This window comes from Oryctolagus cuniculus, chromosome 10 (genome assembly GCF_964237555.1).
Source record: "Oryctolagus cuniculus chromosome 10, mOryCun1.1, whole genome shotgun sequence".
Lineage (NCBI taxonomy): Eukaryota > Metazoa > Chordata > Mammalia > Lagomorpha > Leporidae > Oryctolagus > Oryctolagus cuniculus.
The window spans coordinates 108,545,093-108,559,751 of record NC_091441.1 but is presented as its reverse complement, the minus strand read 5'-3'; the positions used below and the strand labels follow the sequence as shown (position 1 = coordinate 108,559,751).

General features: G+C 60.2%; 1 protein-coding gene and 1 pseudogene across 2 annotated transcripts in view; one reads left to right on the top strand and one right to left on the bottom strand.

The window, feature by feature from the left end:
- FBLN2 (fibulin 2) overlaps positions 1 to 8,633 on the top strand; it is a 65,925-nt gene extending 57,292 nt beyond the window's left edge. For both annotated transcript variants that reach the window (XM_008260298.4, XM_017343695.3), the window contains 7 exons: positions 269 to 412; positions 550 to 678; positions 1,041 to 1,166; positions 2,564 to 2,680; positions 2,824 to 2,952; positions 6,868 to 6,991; positions 7,835 to 8,633. In XM_008260298.4, coding sequence (XP_008258520.2) covers positions 269 to 412; positions 550 to 678; positions 1,041 to 1,166; positions 2,564 to 2,680; positions 2,824 to 2,952; positions 6,868 to 6,991; positions 7,835 to 8,192 — 1,127 coding nt within the window. In that variant the 3' untranslated portion in view covers positions 8,193 to 8,633. The remainder of the gene's footprint in view (positions 1 to 268; positions 413 to 549; positions 679 to 1,040; positions 1,167 to 2,563; positions 2,681 to 2,823; positions 2,953 to 6,867; positions 6,992 to 7,834) is intronic.
- Positions 8,634 to 9,760: 1,127 nt separating this feature from the next.
- Positions 9,761 to 12,475, bottom strand: LOC100355938 (cyclin-A2 pseudogene; annotated as a pseudogene).
- Positions 12,476 to 14,659: the final 2,184 nt, after the last annotated feature.

Below are 14,659 nucleotides of genomic sequence, written 5' to 3'. Positions count from 1 at the left end.
CAGGGGTTGGGACACGGACGCATGAGGTCCTTGGGGGTGGACCATGCAGAGGGAGAGGCGGAAGAGCCGGTCTGTGTGAGGCCACGCAGTAGGGGTGGATAGGATGAGGGATGCTGGGATACAATGCCAGCTTCCGGGGGGGGTGGGTACAGGAGGGGACAGGTCTGGCCCTGACACCCTTCCCGGGGCTTGCCTGAGGCCAGCACTGGCCACCTGCCAGTCTGGCCTGGGCACAGGGAGGGGCTGTCACTCACACCCGCCTCTGCAGACATCAACGAGTGCACCTCACTCCCGGAGCCCTGCCGGCCCGGCTTCAGCTGCATCAACACCGTGGGCTCCTACACGTGCCAGAGGAACCCGCTGGTGTGCGGCCGTGGCTACCACGCCAGCGAGGATGGGACCAAGTGTGTGGGTAAGGCTGGCTGTCTCCTGGCCCATCTTCCCCCCAACCGTGGTCGGCCTACATGCCCGTGCCTGAGGCTGGGAGGGCCCTGTGGAGTGAGTTCCCCAGGCCTCAGGGTGCCCTGCTCCCCCCCCCCCACCACACAGATGTGAACGAGTGTGAGACGGGCGTGCACCGCTGTGGCGAGGGCCAGCTGTGCCACAACCTCCCAGGCTCCTACCGCTGTGACTGCAAAGCCGGCTTCCAGCGCGACGCCTTTGGCCGGGCCTGCATCGGTGGGTGGGGCTGGGGCCTGGACCCACAGCGAGGCCTGGTTCCAGCATCCACACTGCATGGGCGATGCCCGCCTGCCCCACACCCCTTCCCCTCCCCGCCCAGGCTCTTGCCCTCCCTCCTGCCTCTCTCCATCTCCGTCTCTGTCCCCCCCTTTTCTTGCCTTTCTGTCCCCCTGTCCTCCAGGCCTGCCTCTCGTCTCCCTCCCAGTCTTGCTGTCTCTACCACTCCCGCCCATCTTCCCTTGTGGGCCCCCCTCCTACCCAGCCCTCTCTTCTGCCCTGGGTGGTCCCCTGGGTTGGGGGGCGGGGGCTGGCTCCCCTGTGCGCCACCCACCCCGTGCCTGCCACCCACGCGCCCGCAGACGTGAACGAGTGCTGGGCCTCCCCTGGCCGCCTGTGCCAGCACACGTGCGAGAACACGGCCGGCTCCTACCGCTGCTCCTGCGCCTCCGGCTTCCTGCTGGCGGCCGACGGCAAGCATTGCGAAGGTACCACTGGCCCCGACACTGGCCCCAGTGAGGGTACCGCTGGCCCCGACCCTGGCCTTGAGTGCCCGCAGCCTGGCCCCCGCCGCGGGCAGCCAGCATAGGACGCATCCACAGGGATGGGGACCACATGGAACCCATGGGCAGCTGCCACCACACACGCAGGGTGGTCCCATCTTGGCTTTCCTGAAGCCACAAATCTTTGGTGCAAAATCTGCTGGCTTCCACCCGCTTCTGGTGTGTCTGAATTCTGAATGAGCACAGGTTCTGTTCAGTGAGGCCGACGTGCAGGCTGTGTGGGAGGTCTGTGCCCAGCTGTGTGGGGCGTAGGTCCTCCCAGGGCTGTTGGAGGGGCCATCATGCTGTCCCCACTCGTTTTGGTTGTGTGGCCAGGCCAGGCTGGCAGGGACCAATGTGGAGGGAGGCCACAGGACTGCCCAGTGAGGGGCGAGGGCCGAACCAGGGGACCTGGGGGTCTTTGGCCCCATTTATCAGGCACTGTGGCCCTGCCTCCCTCCCCAGCCAGGAGGCCCTTTCTCACTGCCTGCTGATGAGGTGGGCTCTGTTCAGCCCCTTGGGGAGGCCGGGGGCTCTTCCTGGTCACCTGAGGCCCCCTGGGTCAGGGCCAGTCCAGGCCCGGCTGTGACGTCATCAGTGCCACCTGCTCTGGCTATGTGGCTGCGGCTCCGCCCTTGGGCCTCATGTAGTCAGAGGTCACTCTCACCTCCCGGCCTTTAGCTGGCTGCATGTCAGGGGCTCTGGAGCCGCACAATATCCCGGAGCACAGCCATGCACACATGTATGTGTTCAGTGCAGCATCCCACGTGGATGCATGCCCTGTGGGGTGCGAGGCCCTGGGGGTCAGACAGGGTCCCCCCACGAGATGTGAGCTCACCTCTTCTCACCCTCGCTTCACTCCGTCTGCCTTGGATCACACCAGGGACCTCCTTGCTGGTCTTTGAGTGCACCAAACACACTCTGACCTCAGGGCCTTAGCATGTGCTGTGCCTTCCACTTTGCACACCCTTCCCCCCAGCTGTTCACCTGGCCCCATCCCGCTTAGCAGTTTGTTCCCTGGTAATTCTCTTCAGAACTGCAGCTGGCACTCGCACCCCCCCATGCTATTCTCTGCGTGCTTTTCCTTTGGAGCATGTGCGCCCTTTTGATGTCCTGTGTCTCGGTCCCTGCTTCTCCACGCGCATGTCAGCCCCCTCTCCCTGCCCCCGAGGAGCTCCGTCATGTTCACAGCCATGTCCCCGGGCCTGGCCTAGGGGATGAGAGGCGAGCCCTGCCCCTGCCTGTTTCTGGGCCCCCAAGGGTGGCTGGAATGAGTGGTCTCTCAGGACAGGGCTCCGGGGAGCCGGAGACCCTGCCATGACCCCCCGCCACTGTCCCTGCAGACGTGAACGAGTGCGAGGCCCAGCGCTGCAGCCAGGAGTGTGCCAACATCTACGGCTCCTACCAGTGCTACTGTCGCCAGGGCTACCAGCTGGCCGAGGACGGGCACACCTGCATAGGTGAGGCACCGGTGCCCTGCCCAGGGCCCCCTCCGGAGAAGCATCCTCCTTTGTCAAGAGGGCCCCAAAGCTGGCCGAGATGCCCCCGCGGCTGGGCCCTGCGGGCGGCCGGGGCTCACAGGGACCCACCCTGTCTCTCATAGACATTGATGAGTGTGCCCAGGGCGCCGGCATCCTCTGCACCTTCCGCTGCCTCAACGTGCCGGGAAGCTACCAGTGCGCGTGCCCGGAGCGCGGCTATACCATGACCGCCAATGGGAGGTCCTGCAAGGGTGAGTGCAGGGGCCCCACCCCGCCGGCACCTCGGAAGGGCCTCCCACTGCCCGTACGTGGCACGCTCTGACAGCTGGTGCACCAGTGGCTGAATTGACTGAGGCCCGTGTCTGGGGTGAGGAAGGTGATGGTCTTTCCTTGGTCTGCTCCCACTTAGACTCGCTCAGCTCTGACCCTGCTCCAGGAATGCAGTAGGGATGCGGGGGGTGGGGTGGCAGGGAGACTCCTAAGGTGATGGGAGATCTGCCCCGTGGGGACACAGGCGGAGCAGTCATGGGGGTCCCAGTGGCTGTGCCTCCTCTCTGCAGTGCTCTCCAGGGACCTGGGGGCAGGAAGTCGGGGTGTGGACCAGAGGGCAGGGTGGGACCCAGGAGCAGGGATGGGAGTCACGGGGGGCTGAACCCAAGGCAGTGCAGAAGGACGTGCTGTCCATCATAGCCGTGCAGGATGGATAAGGGCAGCCCGGGCTGGGGTGGAGGGCTCACTGCTGGGACATGCAAGCCGGGGTGGGCCAGTCACCTGTCCAGTTTGCAGTAGGGGGGACCCTACCCCGGCTGGGACCAGCGTCCCTTCCAAGATCCGTGTCATTGACTGCCACATTCTGGGCCTGGTTAAAACAGGGTGTGTGCTGTCGGCAATGTCCTCATTTGTCAGGAGCGTCCTCTGGGCTCTTCAGGAACCCTCAGCTCTCTTCTGGGGACTGCCTTACATAGTGTTCCTCTCTGTGTGTTTTATTCACTTTGAGAGACGAGAGAGAGTGCCAATATGAGGGTTCACTCCCCAAAGGCCCACAAACAGCCAGGGCTGGGCCAGGTCAAAGTCAGGAACTGGGAGCTCCATCTGGGTCCCGCCTGGGTGGCAGGAGCCCAACTGCCTGAGCCATCCCTGCCTCCCAGCGCAAAGCTGGATCGAGAGCAGAGCTGCGATGGGGCACACGGGTGCCCCACCTGGGCTTGGCCACTGCAGCCAGTGCCCATGCCCGCTCACCACAGCAAGTGCCCACGCCCACCTGGGCTTAGCCACCGCAGCCAGTGCCCATGCCCGCTCACCACAGCAAGTGCCCACGCCCACCTGGGCTTGGCCACCGCAGCCAGTGCCCATGCCCGCTCACCACAGCAAGTGCCCACGCCCACCTGGGCTTGGCCACCGCAGCCAGTGCCCATGCCCGCTCACCACAGCAAGTGCCCACGCCCACCTGGGCTTAGCCACCGCAGCCAGTGCCCATGCCCGCTCACCACAGCAAGTGCCCACGCCCACCTGGGCTTGGCCACCGCAGCCAATGCCCACCCTGCCTCTGTTGGTCGTTTCATCCTCCACCTCTGCACAGTCGAGCGGCGGCTCACGCCTGTCACTGCTGTGGTTCTGGTGACCACTCGGGTCCTGCCCCCTCACTGGCCTGGGCTCCACAGGAGAGGCTGCTGGGCCACCAGGGCCCGGCGGGCCCCTGGCCCTCGTACAATTTCCTGGGAGCTCAGTGAGGCCAGGCTGCAGCAGTGGGGGGGCCTCGTGGCCTCCCCCACCCACTGCTGGGCAACCTCCGTTCCCCGCCGCCCTGCCCCGCACTTTGAGGCCAGCAGCATGGGCGGCCCGGGGCATGGATCACATTACGAGTGGTCAGCAGAGCCCAGCCTGGCCCCACCCTGTTCTGGTGCGGGTCATGTTTTCCCCAGTCTGCCTCTGTCCCAGCCCCACCCCCCCCACCCAGGGAAGGTGCCATCCTGCCCCATTTTATAGATGAGGAAAGTGAGGCCTGGAGAGTGAATGGCTGTGACCTGGTCCCTGTGCAAGAGCCTGTGGCCACATGCCCGAGGCTGAAGCAGGCCCTGGGTGGGGGTGTGGTACCAAGCCCTCGCCCTGTCCTGTGTGGCTGTGGGGCCACGGGCACATCTGTGGATTTTGGGGGCCATTAGTGCCAGCTTCTAGGGGTCTTGTGAGTGCAGATACCTGAGCAGTGTAGGGGTGTCAGCTGGCAAACTCGGCGTGCAGGTTGGTTATGTGACTGCTATTATTACTATTATTACTGTTTCATTGTTGTGAGGGGCCAGCTTGGTGGCCAATCCTGAAATTTTTTTTAAAGATTTGTTTATTTATTAGAAAGGCAGAGTTAGAGACAGAGAGAGGTCTTTCATCTGTTGGTTCACTCCCCAAATGGCAGCAACAGCCAGAGCTGGGCCAATCCAAAGCTAGGACCCAGCAGCTTCTTCCAGGTCTCCTACGCAGGTGCAGGGGCCCAAGCACTTGGGCCGTCTTCCGCTGCTTTCCCAGGCACATTAGCAGAGAGCTGGATCAGAAGTGGAGCAGCCAGGACTTGAACCAGTGCTGGCATCACAGTGCTGGACCCTGGGTCCCTAATTTCTTAAAAAAAAAAAAAAGTATTTGTTCATTTTATTTGAATGGCAAAGATGGAAGGGGGGGCGGAATCTTCATCTACTGGTTCACTCCCGGATGTCCCTAACAGCAAGGTAGGGCCAGGCTGGAGTCAGGAACTAGAACTGCATGGAGGTCTCCCACTGGAGTGGCAGGAACCCAAGTGCTCGGGCCATCAACTCTGCCTCCCACAGTGTGCGTCAGCAGGGAGCTGGGCTGCCAGTGTGGGATCCAGGATCAGACCAGGCACTCTGATACGGGGTGTGGTGTCTCAGGAGGCCACGGAACAATCCCAGGTCCCAAATTCTGGCTTCGAGCAGACCTGGCTTCCCTGCTGAGCGGTGTGTGACCTTGAGCGAAGCTGGGCCCTTCTGTGAGTCTCTGTTCTCTCATCGCGGGCGGTCAGGGGTGCTCACGTCCCAGGGCGCAGGATGCAGTGAGGAGAAGCCCCTCGCTGTCGAGGATGGGAAAGCAAAAACTGAAGCCCTCCAGGGGTGTCCCCCAAAGACCCCCTGCACAGCCCCCGAGGCCTCCGGAGGCTGCCTTCTCTGAGCAGAGAGCTGCTCCCTCTACAAAGGGTCCCTGGACCCACTCATTTCCCATTTGTCTTACAGGTCCCGTGGGTCTGTCTGTCTGTCTGACACACTGTCTCTCTCTCTCTCTCTCTCTCTCTCTCACACACACACACACACACACACACACACACACACCTGGACCCACAGGCCTGCTTCTCTGAGCTTTTGTCAGGGGTGTCTGTCCATGTGTCTCTCCACACGTGTGTGTATGTGTGTGTGTGTGTGTGTGTGTGTGTGTCTCCTGGCCCTGAGCAGGTCCTGCATGTGTTTCTGTGCTTGTGTGTGCGGCCTGCGGGAGGTTGCACCCACGTTTCCGTGATGGAGTGTACCGGAAGCGTGAACACGTCCTTGTAGCTCTCAGGGGGCCTGTGCGCTGCGCACCTGGGCGGGAAGAGGTTTGCGAGCGCTGGCTCTTGCATTGCCATGCATGATACAGCACATTGACACCCGCTCTGGGCAGGTGCCCTGCTGGGTGCCGGGCACCCTAAGGGAGAGAGACCAGCAAACCCCTGTCCTCCTGGAGCCCATGGTGAGGAGCAGGACATGGGAATGGAACAGCGGCACAAAAGCAGCGGAGGATGCTAAGAGGGGCTGGGATGGAGGGTAAAGAGGGAGAGGGACCACTGTGGTGGTCAGAGAGGCCATCCTGGAGGAGGTGACCCAGGCAGGACCTGCAAGAGGAGAGAAAGCTGGCCGCGGAAAGGTTCGGGGCAAGTGTTCCTGTGGTGACAGTGGGCCTGGCGTGGGCTGGGGTCAGGCTGTGGGGGCAGCCCATGTGGAAGGGGAGGGGCTCAGGGAGGGACTTGGGAGAAGCTCTCAGAGGCCGGGAGGCGTTAAAGCAAGGCTCCTGCTGCTGGGCAGAGCAGGCAGGGGGGCCTGTGCAGCGGGGGTGGCCCGGGGGCTGTGTTCTCGCGGGCAGGCCCAGGCCTCCAGCGCAGGCTCCCACTGCCCTCTCCCCTCCCCACCCCCCAGACCTGGACGAGTGTGCGCTGGGCACGCACAACTGCTCCGAGACCGAGACCTGCCACAACATCCAGGGCAGCTTCCGGTGCCTGCGCTTCCAGTGCCCTCCCAACTATGTCCGCGTCTCCGAAACGTGAGTGCCCGCCCCAGCCGTGGCCCCTGCCCGCCCTCACGCCCCCGACTGCTGGATCTGGGGGTGCATGGACTGAAGGCTGTCAAAGCACCGTACTGAAAGCTCAGTGTGGAGAATGAAGCAGGAAGACAGGCAGGCTCCCCCTCCCTGCCCTGTCCTCCACTGCGGGCAGAGATGGGATCTGAGTCGCCCGCTGGGTGGCCAGTTGCCCCAGCATTTGCCACCCTGGTCCAGTGAGCTGTGAATCTCACACCCTGTCCAGGGTCTCAGGAGCCCGGGGGCAGCTTAGCTGGGTGTTCCTGGCCCAGGGTCTCTGCAGGCGGCTTGGGCTGTGTCACCCAGGGGCTCAACCGGGCCTACAGGATCCACCTGCTCTTGTCCTCACGGGGCCTCTCCTTGGGGCTGCTTGTGGTCAGCAGGAGTGAGTGACAGTCCTTTAGCTCAACCTGGGAGGGGACAGCCCAGCACCACAGCTGGCAGGAGCGGGTGCCCCAGGAGGGGAATGGGCAAGGTGTGGCTGCACAGAGAGAGGGAGGAAGGACTGAGTGGGGGAGAGATAGTGAGGGAGGTGGTGGCAGGGAGGGGCGTGTGGGTGAGTAGGAGCCCAGCCAGGCTCTGCGAACCACAGCCTGGTTCATAAACTCACCCCGTGCCCCGCCCCCCACGAAGCCATGAGGCTGTTACCAGCCCCATTGCACAGATGAGCAAACAGAGACCTGGAGATGGATGGGAGCTCCCCACTGGGGCTGCTCGGCTCCTCTGGGTCAGCCGCCTGCCGCCACGCCCTGCATGGGTGGGAGCGAGCCCCGGCCCCGCTGACCGTGTGCCCCCGCTGCCCGGCAGGAAATGTGAGCGCACCACGTGCCACGACTTCATGGAGTGCCAGAACTCGCCGGCGCGCATCACGCACTACCGGCTCAACTTCCAGACGGGGCTGCTGGTGCCCGCCCACATCTTCCGCATCGGCCCGGCGCCGGCCTTCACGGGGGACACCATCTCCCTGACCATCGTCAAGGGCAATGAGGAGGGCTTCTTCGGCACGAGCAGGCTGAACGCCTACACGGGCGTGGTGTCCCTGCAGCGCGCCGTGCTGGAGCCCCGGGACTTCGCTCTGGACGTGGAGATGAAGCTGTGGCGGCAGGGCTCCGTCACCACCTTCCTGGCCAAGATGCACATCTTCTTCACCGCCTTTGCCCTCTGAGCCCGCTCCGCCCGCCCGGCAGGTGCACCTCGTGTGCGTGGGGCCGGCTTTCTCACTCTCACTCTGTAAATTAACTTAATTTCCCTGACTTGACTCTCCTGGACCCTGGGGGAGGGAGGCTGGCGGCAGGGGGTGGGGGTCTGTTCTTCCATGGGCACCGGGTGGGAGCTTCCGGGGCACCTCGAGGTGGCTGTGGGTGCCTGCAGGGGAGGAACCAGGACTGGAGCCATGGCGCCCACGTTGCTTGGGGCTTTTGGACTCTCCTGATGACCCGTCCCTGAAGCCGACGTTCCGTTTCCTGTTCCACTGTGATCAGTTCCTCACTTTTTTTTTTAAATCATTTTTTACATTTTTTTAATTAAAAGTAGTCCATGTATGTTGTATAAAAAAAAAGTTTCAAGTCGTCCAGAAAGGGCTATGAAATTAAAAACATAAAACACAGCCTGGTCCCTTCCATTTTGTGGCGTGTCTGAGTTTGGCAGTCGCGTCTGCGTGTCTCGGGTAGGCTGGGGGCTGTCATTGGTCCCTGGCTCTTCTAAGCTGGGGCACAGGTGCCAGGGAGACTGAGGCCCTGAGAGGCGGGGTGAGGCTGAGGTCCGCTGTGGGGGGTCAGCAGGCCACATGCACACGCACCCATCTGCCGTGGCCTCCTTGAGCCGCCACGTTCCTTCAGTGCTCGGTGACTGTGGGTCGGGGGCTCAGTGTGGGAGATGACACAGGACAGAAGGACAGGGTCCACGGCTGGGCCACCAGCAGCAGCAGTGTGTGAGTGTACACATACGTGTGTTCACGTGTCTGTGTGTGTTCACATGTGTGTGTACCCACTCGTGGGCTCACCAGTCCAGCTAACACCATGGAGGTCGGTGGCCTGTTGGGGCCTGTGGCCGGGGCCCCATCATCTCTGCCGTCCGGGTGCCCAGCCTCCACGCCAGTGCGTGGAGCAGTTTGCTTCTTCAGAGCTCACAACCTTAGAAATATCTATTATTTATTTGAAAAGCAAAGCAACAAAGAGAGAGATTCTATTGTTCATTCTTCAGAGGGCCACAACAGCTTGGCCTGAGCCAGGCCCAAGCCAGGAGCTTCATGTGGGCCTCCCTTGTGGGTGCAGGGGCCCAAGCACTTGGGCCGTCCTCCGCTGCTTTCCCAGGCGTGGTAGCAGGGAGCTGGGTCAGAAGTGGAGCAGCCGGGACTCTAAGCACATTCCGGCATGTGATGCCTGCACAGCAAACGGGCTGAACCTGCTGCACCCCGGTGCCAGCTCTCATCAGAGCTTTTAATTTTTATTTTTTTATTTTTAAAATTTCCAAATAAATGTATTAATTCTTAATATCCTGACAGCTGGTATCATTAATACTTTTAACAAAACCACTTAAAATTAGCCAAATATCTATGATAGCTACATTTGCAAAAGATATACAAATTAAAACCACTGAAAGAGTAAGAGATACCATAATTTGTTCTTGTCTGTAACTTCTGTATTCAGAAATGATTGTAACATTCAACACCCAAGATAAAAGCAGCACACAATATACTGAGTGATTTACACCTTAGAAAACAAGCACAGTCTTTCACTGTTGGACATTTCGTGTCTCTGCTGGGTTGAGGAGGGAAGCACCATGCTGCTTTGGATTTTTGTGCTTTTACTGATTGTTGTGCGTGCTGTGGTGCGTTGAGGTAGGTCTGGTGAAGGTCCATGAGACAAGGCTTGAGAGCCTGCAGAGTGCATCCAGTCTTTCGTACTGGTGACTCAGGCCAGCTTTGTCCCATGACTGTGCAGTGCTAACTGAAATGCAGCTCCGGCTATAGCTGACGGCAGATACTTTAGGTATGGGCCAGCATCCGTCAGACTTAATTCTCCCAAAAACGTTGCTAAACTTTCGACTTTGCAGTTTGCAGGCTGCTGATGCAGAAAGCATTGGGTAAGAAACTGATTTACCATTGGTGCAGCTAGGTGGACAGCAAAGACTTTCACAAGTAGAGGCGCCGTTCTCAGAACTTGTTTCTTTGTATAGGGATCATCTGGAGTGTATCCAAACTGCTACTTCTGGCGGGTTCATCCTTCAGGTTTGAGGCCAGCGCATGGCAGCAGTGCCCACAAGCTGAAGCTTTCCTCTCTGTGAACACAGACACTGAAGAAAGGAACCTATCAGTCTAGTTCACTGCCAAGTGCAGAGGCTCATGCTGTCGTTCATATTCCTCTCCTTCTTCAAGTAACCAGTCCACGAGGACAGCCCTCATACTGTTAGTGATGTCAGGCTTCGTGTGACCCACTTGAGGTTCACATGTAACCTCCATTTCCCTAAGATACGTGTGAATATCCTCGTGGTAGTCTGGGACTTCATTAACACTCCCTGGCTTTTCATCTTCTAATACAGTTGACATGTCCATAGGACGTGGTGACTCGAAGCTACCATCCATTTGATAATCTAGAGGTACCGGTGGTTTTCTGTGTCCAGATAGAGTGATAGCTGAATTGAAAGCCAGGACATCTTCAGGCTCATCTTTTTAGATTCAGTGGGCCTCTTGGGAGGCTCTTCTGCTTCACCCACATGAATGGTGAGTGCAGGCTGTTTGCTGTTTACTGTTTGCTGTGCAGGGAGGAAAAGAGACCTGCTCATCATTTGTAGGAAGATTTTTTTTTTTTTTTGACAGAGTTATAGACAGTGAGAGAGAGAGAGAGAGAGAGAGAAAGGTCTTCCTTCCATTGGTTCACTCCCCAAATGGCAGCTATGGCCGGCGCTGCGCTGATCTGAAGCCAGGAGCCAGGTGCTTCTTCCTGGTCTCCCTTGCGGGTGCAGGGCCCAAGCACCTGGGCCATCCTCCACTGCCTTCCCGGGCCACAGCAGAGAGGTGGCCTGGAAGAGGGGCAACTGGGACTAGAACCCGGTGCCCATATGGGATGCCGGCACTGCAGGTGGAGGATTAACCAAGTGAGCCACGGCGCCGGGCCCTACAGGAAGATCCTTAAGAGGTGCAACCCGTCGCGTCTTGGGCCTCTGTTGTGGAACTGGACCCCGGGAGTTCCCAGCCTTCAGTTCCGCCAGAGCGGCTTGGGCCACCGCTGCTGGCGTGCACCGCCTTCTCCGGGTTGATGATCTCCTGGTCCTCTAGGAGTGCCATCGACTGCAATGTTAGCAGCACCGAGCCCTGCGTGGGCCGTGCACTTCAGCACACTGTTGCCCAACATCATTGCTCCAGGGGGTGGGCGGCGGGATCAGTCTGCCGAGCCAAGCAGTGTGCTGGGCTGTGCCCAGTCGACCAGCAAACAGCGGAGGAATGCTCCAGCCATAGCCCCCCCACCGCAGCCCGGGCCAGTCTGCCAGCCCCTCCCACTCGCTCCCGTGTCTCCGGACCCCATAGGATCCAGGAGGTTGTGAGAGGTGGAGGCAAACACCATCAGAGCTTTCTAAAAGCACGCACAAGTCTGTCCTCAGCTGCGGTGGGCGGCCACTGTCTGGGGCGTTTATCCACTCCCCGTGCGTCACACTGTTTTGTCCCCAAGAATGTGTGGCAGGAGCCAGGAGGTGTGGCAGGAGCCAGGACGTGTGGCAGGAGCCAGAAGGTGTGGCAGGAGCCCAATGCTCCCCAGTCCTGCTTCTCTGCTTTTCAGGAAAACTGGGGCTGGTGACGGTTGTGCAGGCTGCTGCCAGCCCCCGTGGGACAGCGAGGGACCTTCCTTCAGGGTGGACGCTGCGGGAGGGGACACGCAGCTCCCGTCCCTGCTCCTGCAAAGTCCGGGGCCTCCCTCAGTTCCTGTGTCACTGGGCAGGTGACTTCTTCCCGGCCTTCATTCGCGTCCTTCCTGTCCAGGGCTGCACACAGACCGCCAGTGGGTGCCTGGCACACCCCATGTTCTTGGCCAACGACCGTTCTCCCCTGACCTTGGACTTCCCAAGGCCCCGTGGGTCTGATTCCACACCTGCAAGGTACATGACTTCCCCAAACCTGCCCTCCTGTCCAACCACCTGGCTATAAATTTGGGGGCTCCTGTCCGCCCGGTGACAGGAAGGCACCGTCCTTAACAGCTTCATTGGGGTGACAGCAGTGATAGGACATAAATCAAAATCAAGGACAATGATGCACTGGGCAGAGCCCTGGAGGGGCCAAAGGCAGAGCTTCCAGGTCCTGGGGATGCGGGAGCCCATGGTGTGAACGTGGCCTGGATGGGTGACTTTCCAGGCAGAGTGCCAGCAGCCAGGGGCCTTCCAGTCAAGCGTCTGTCGGAGCCTGACCTTGGTGTGCAGCCCCTCCTGGAGGTTGGAGCCCATGGGACGCACCCCCATGCCCCCAGGGATGCCGCTGTATTTTGCACAGTGTCGTGAGCATTTGTACATACCGCCTGCTCCACCAAGCCCGGTCCAGAGCCAGGGTGTGCCCCTGCCAGGGCTTGCTTTGGCATCCTGGGATCCATGTCCAGTGCCTGTCGCCAACCAAGGGCAGGGCCTTCCCCGGTCGGGGAGGAGGGCGAGTCCAGCTCCAGTCATGCGCAGATCATCTCTCGCTAGCAGCCGCAACAGCTCTGGTCGACCTTCGTGCTCCCCAGGGTGCAGGAGGAGGACGAGGCGCAGCTGCGCTTTTGCCTTGCTGAGCCCCTCTGGGGCCATGCGTTTCATGGCCCCAGGTGGGCATCCCAAGCGAGCACGCCAAGGTCCCCACTGCAGGTCCCAGTCTTCTGATAAGCACTCCCAGCTGACTTTACGCAGCTCTCACCCTCCCAGGGTGACTTCCACAGGCTGTGTCCATCCCTGTAATAAACCTGGAGTCCATCGTCCGTCTGCCCCACCGTGTGGCCAGTGCGGAGCGTTCATGGCACAGGGCGCTGGGCTCTGGCTGCTCCTCGGGTGGGTAGCAGGTGGGCCTGGGGCACGGTTACCCTGCTGGTGAGTGCTCTGAGCACCACGGTGTGTTCCCGGGAAGCGTGTTCCTGCACGGCCACCTCCGCTGGAGTGTTGCTTCCATGTCGCCCGCAACGCTCTGTCTTTCACATCTCTGCACTGTTCTGCAGCCTGCGGTCACCAAAGTGCTCTCAGCGGAAGTCCAAAGATGCTTTCTGGGCCTAGATGCTGGGGTTCACCCCTTGGTGGTACCAACAGGCTTTTGAGAGGAAGGTGGGGCTCCCGGGGAGTAGCCGTGTGGGCAGGAGCCGGCGGTGTGCCCAGCCGTGCAAGAGGGGCTCCCAGAATCTAAGCTGAGCAGGGGCAGGCATCGGTGTGCCAAAATTCCATCAGAGGAAAGGCGACGAGACCGCTTCAGGGGAGCGCTGTGGGAAATTTTGGGCACTGGAATTAAAAAGTGTTCGTTTTAATGCTGGCACTGTGGTGTAGCAGGTTAAGCCACCACCTGCAGTGCCAGCATCCCATATGGGCTCTGGTTCAAGTCCCAGCTGCTCCATTTCCAATCTAGCTCTCTGCTCATGTGCCTGGGAGAGCAGTAGAAAACAGCCCAAGAAGCTCCTGGCTCCTGGCTTTGGCCTGACACAGTCCCTGTAGTTTGAGGCCATTTGGGGAGAGAACCAGTGGATGGAAGACCTCTCTCTCTCTTCTCCTTTCTCTCTCTCTAACTCTGACTTTCAAATAAGTAAATACATATTTTTAAAAAGGGGTTTATTTTGGTGCCAAACTAAAAGGAATTCCACACAATTTTTTCACAATATGCATTTTCTGTAAATTTTTTAAAGACTCTGAAGATTTTCTGTTTTTCTAGTTCCTTTGCATTTCCCGGCACCCCAGGGAGCAGCCCCTAGGAGCCCGAGGCGTCCTTTCTAAACCCCGTTGGTGACGTTTACCTCCAGAATCCCACTGCGGCATGGTGCTGACCTGCCTGGGGCTGCCCCCAGCCAGTGGGACTCAGACACCCCGCCCCTCCCCTCCCTCCCCTCCCCTCCTCTCCCCTCCTTTCCCCCTCCCAGACCGTGTGCTCAGGGCCTCAGGGTTGGTGCCTTGGGGCACACAGAGGGCTGTCCAGGGGCACTCTGTTGGGTTGGACTGGGGGGCATTGGGCCTGCCCTCCTCCACACCCTGTCCCTGGGGGCTCCCCCAGGTGCCATCCTAGCTTCTGTATTTGTCTCTGCACACAGAGGGGCTTCAGGAAGCTGGGGATTGTGGTTGGTATGTGTGTATTTACTTTTATTTATTTGAAGGGCAGAAAGAGACAGAAGGGAGAGACCATGACGCAGACAGACACACAATCTTCCATCCTGTTTCACTCCCCAGATGCCCACAAATGGGGCTGGGCCAGGCTGAAGCCAGGATTCCGGAACTCAATCCAGGTCTCCCACAGGGTGGCGGGGACCCAGGTGTTTCAGCCATTACCACTGCTTCCGAGGCACGAGGCTGGGTTGGAGGCGGGGCCGGGACCTGAACCCATGCACACTGCAGTGTGGGTTACAGGCGTCTGAACGGCTGCACCAGAACGCACCACACGGGGCCCTTGGCGGCGGCTGAGCTCTGCCTGGTCAGGCCTCTCTC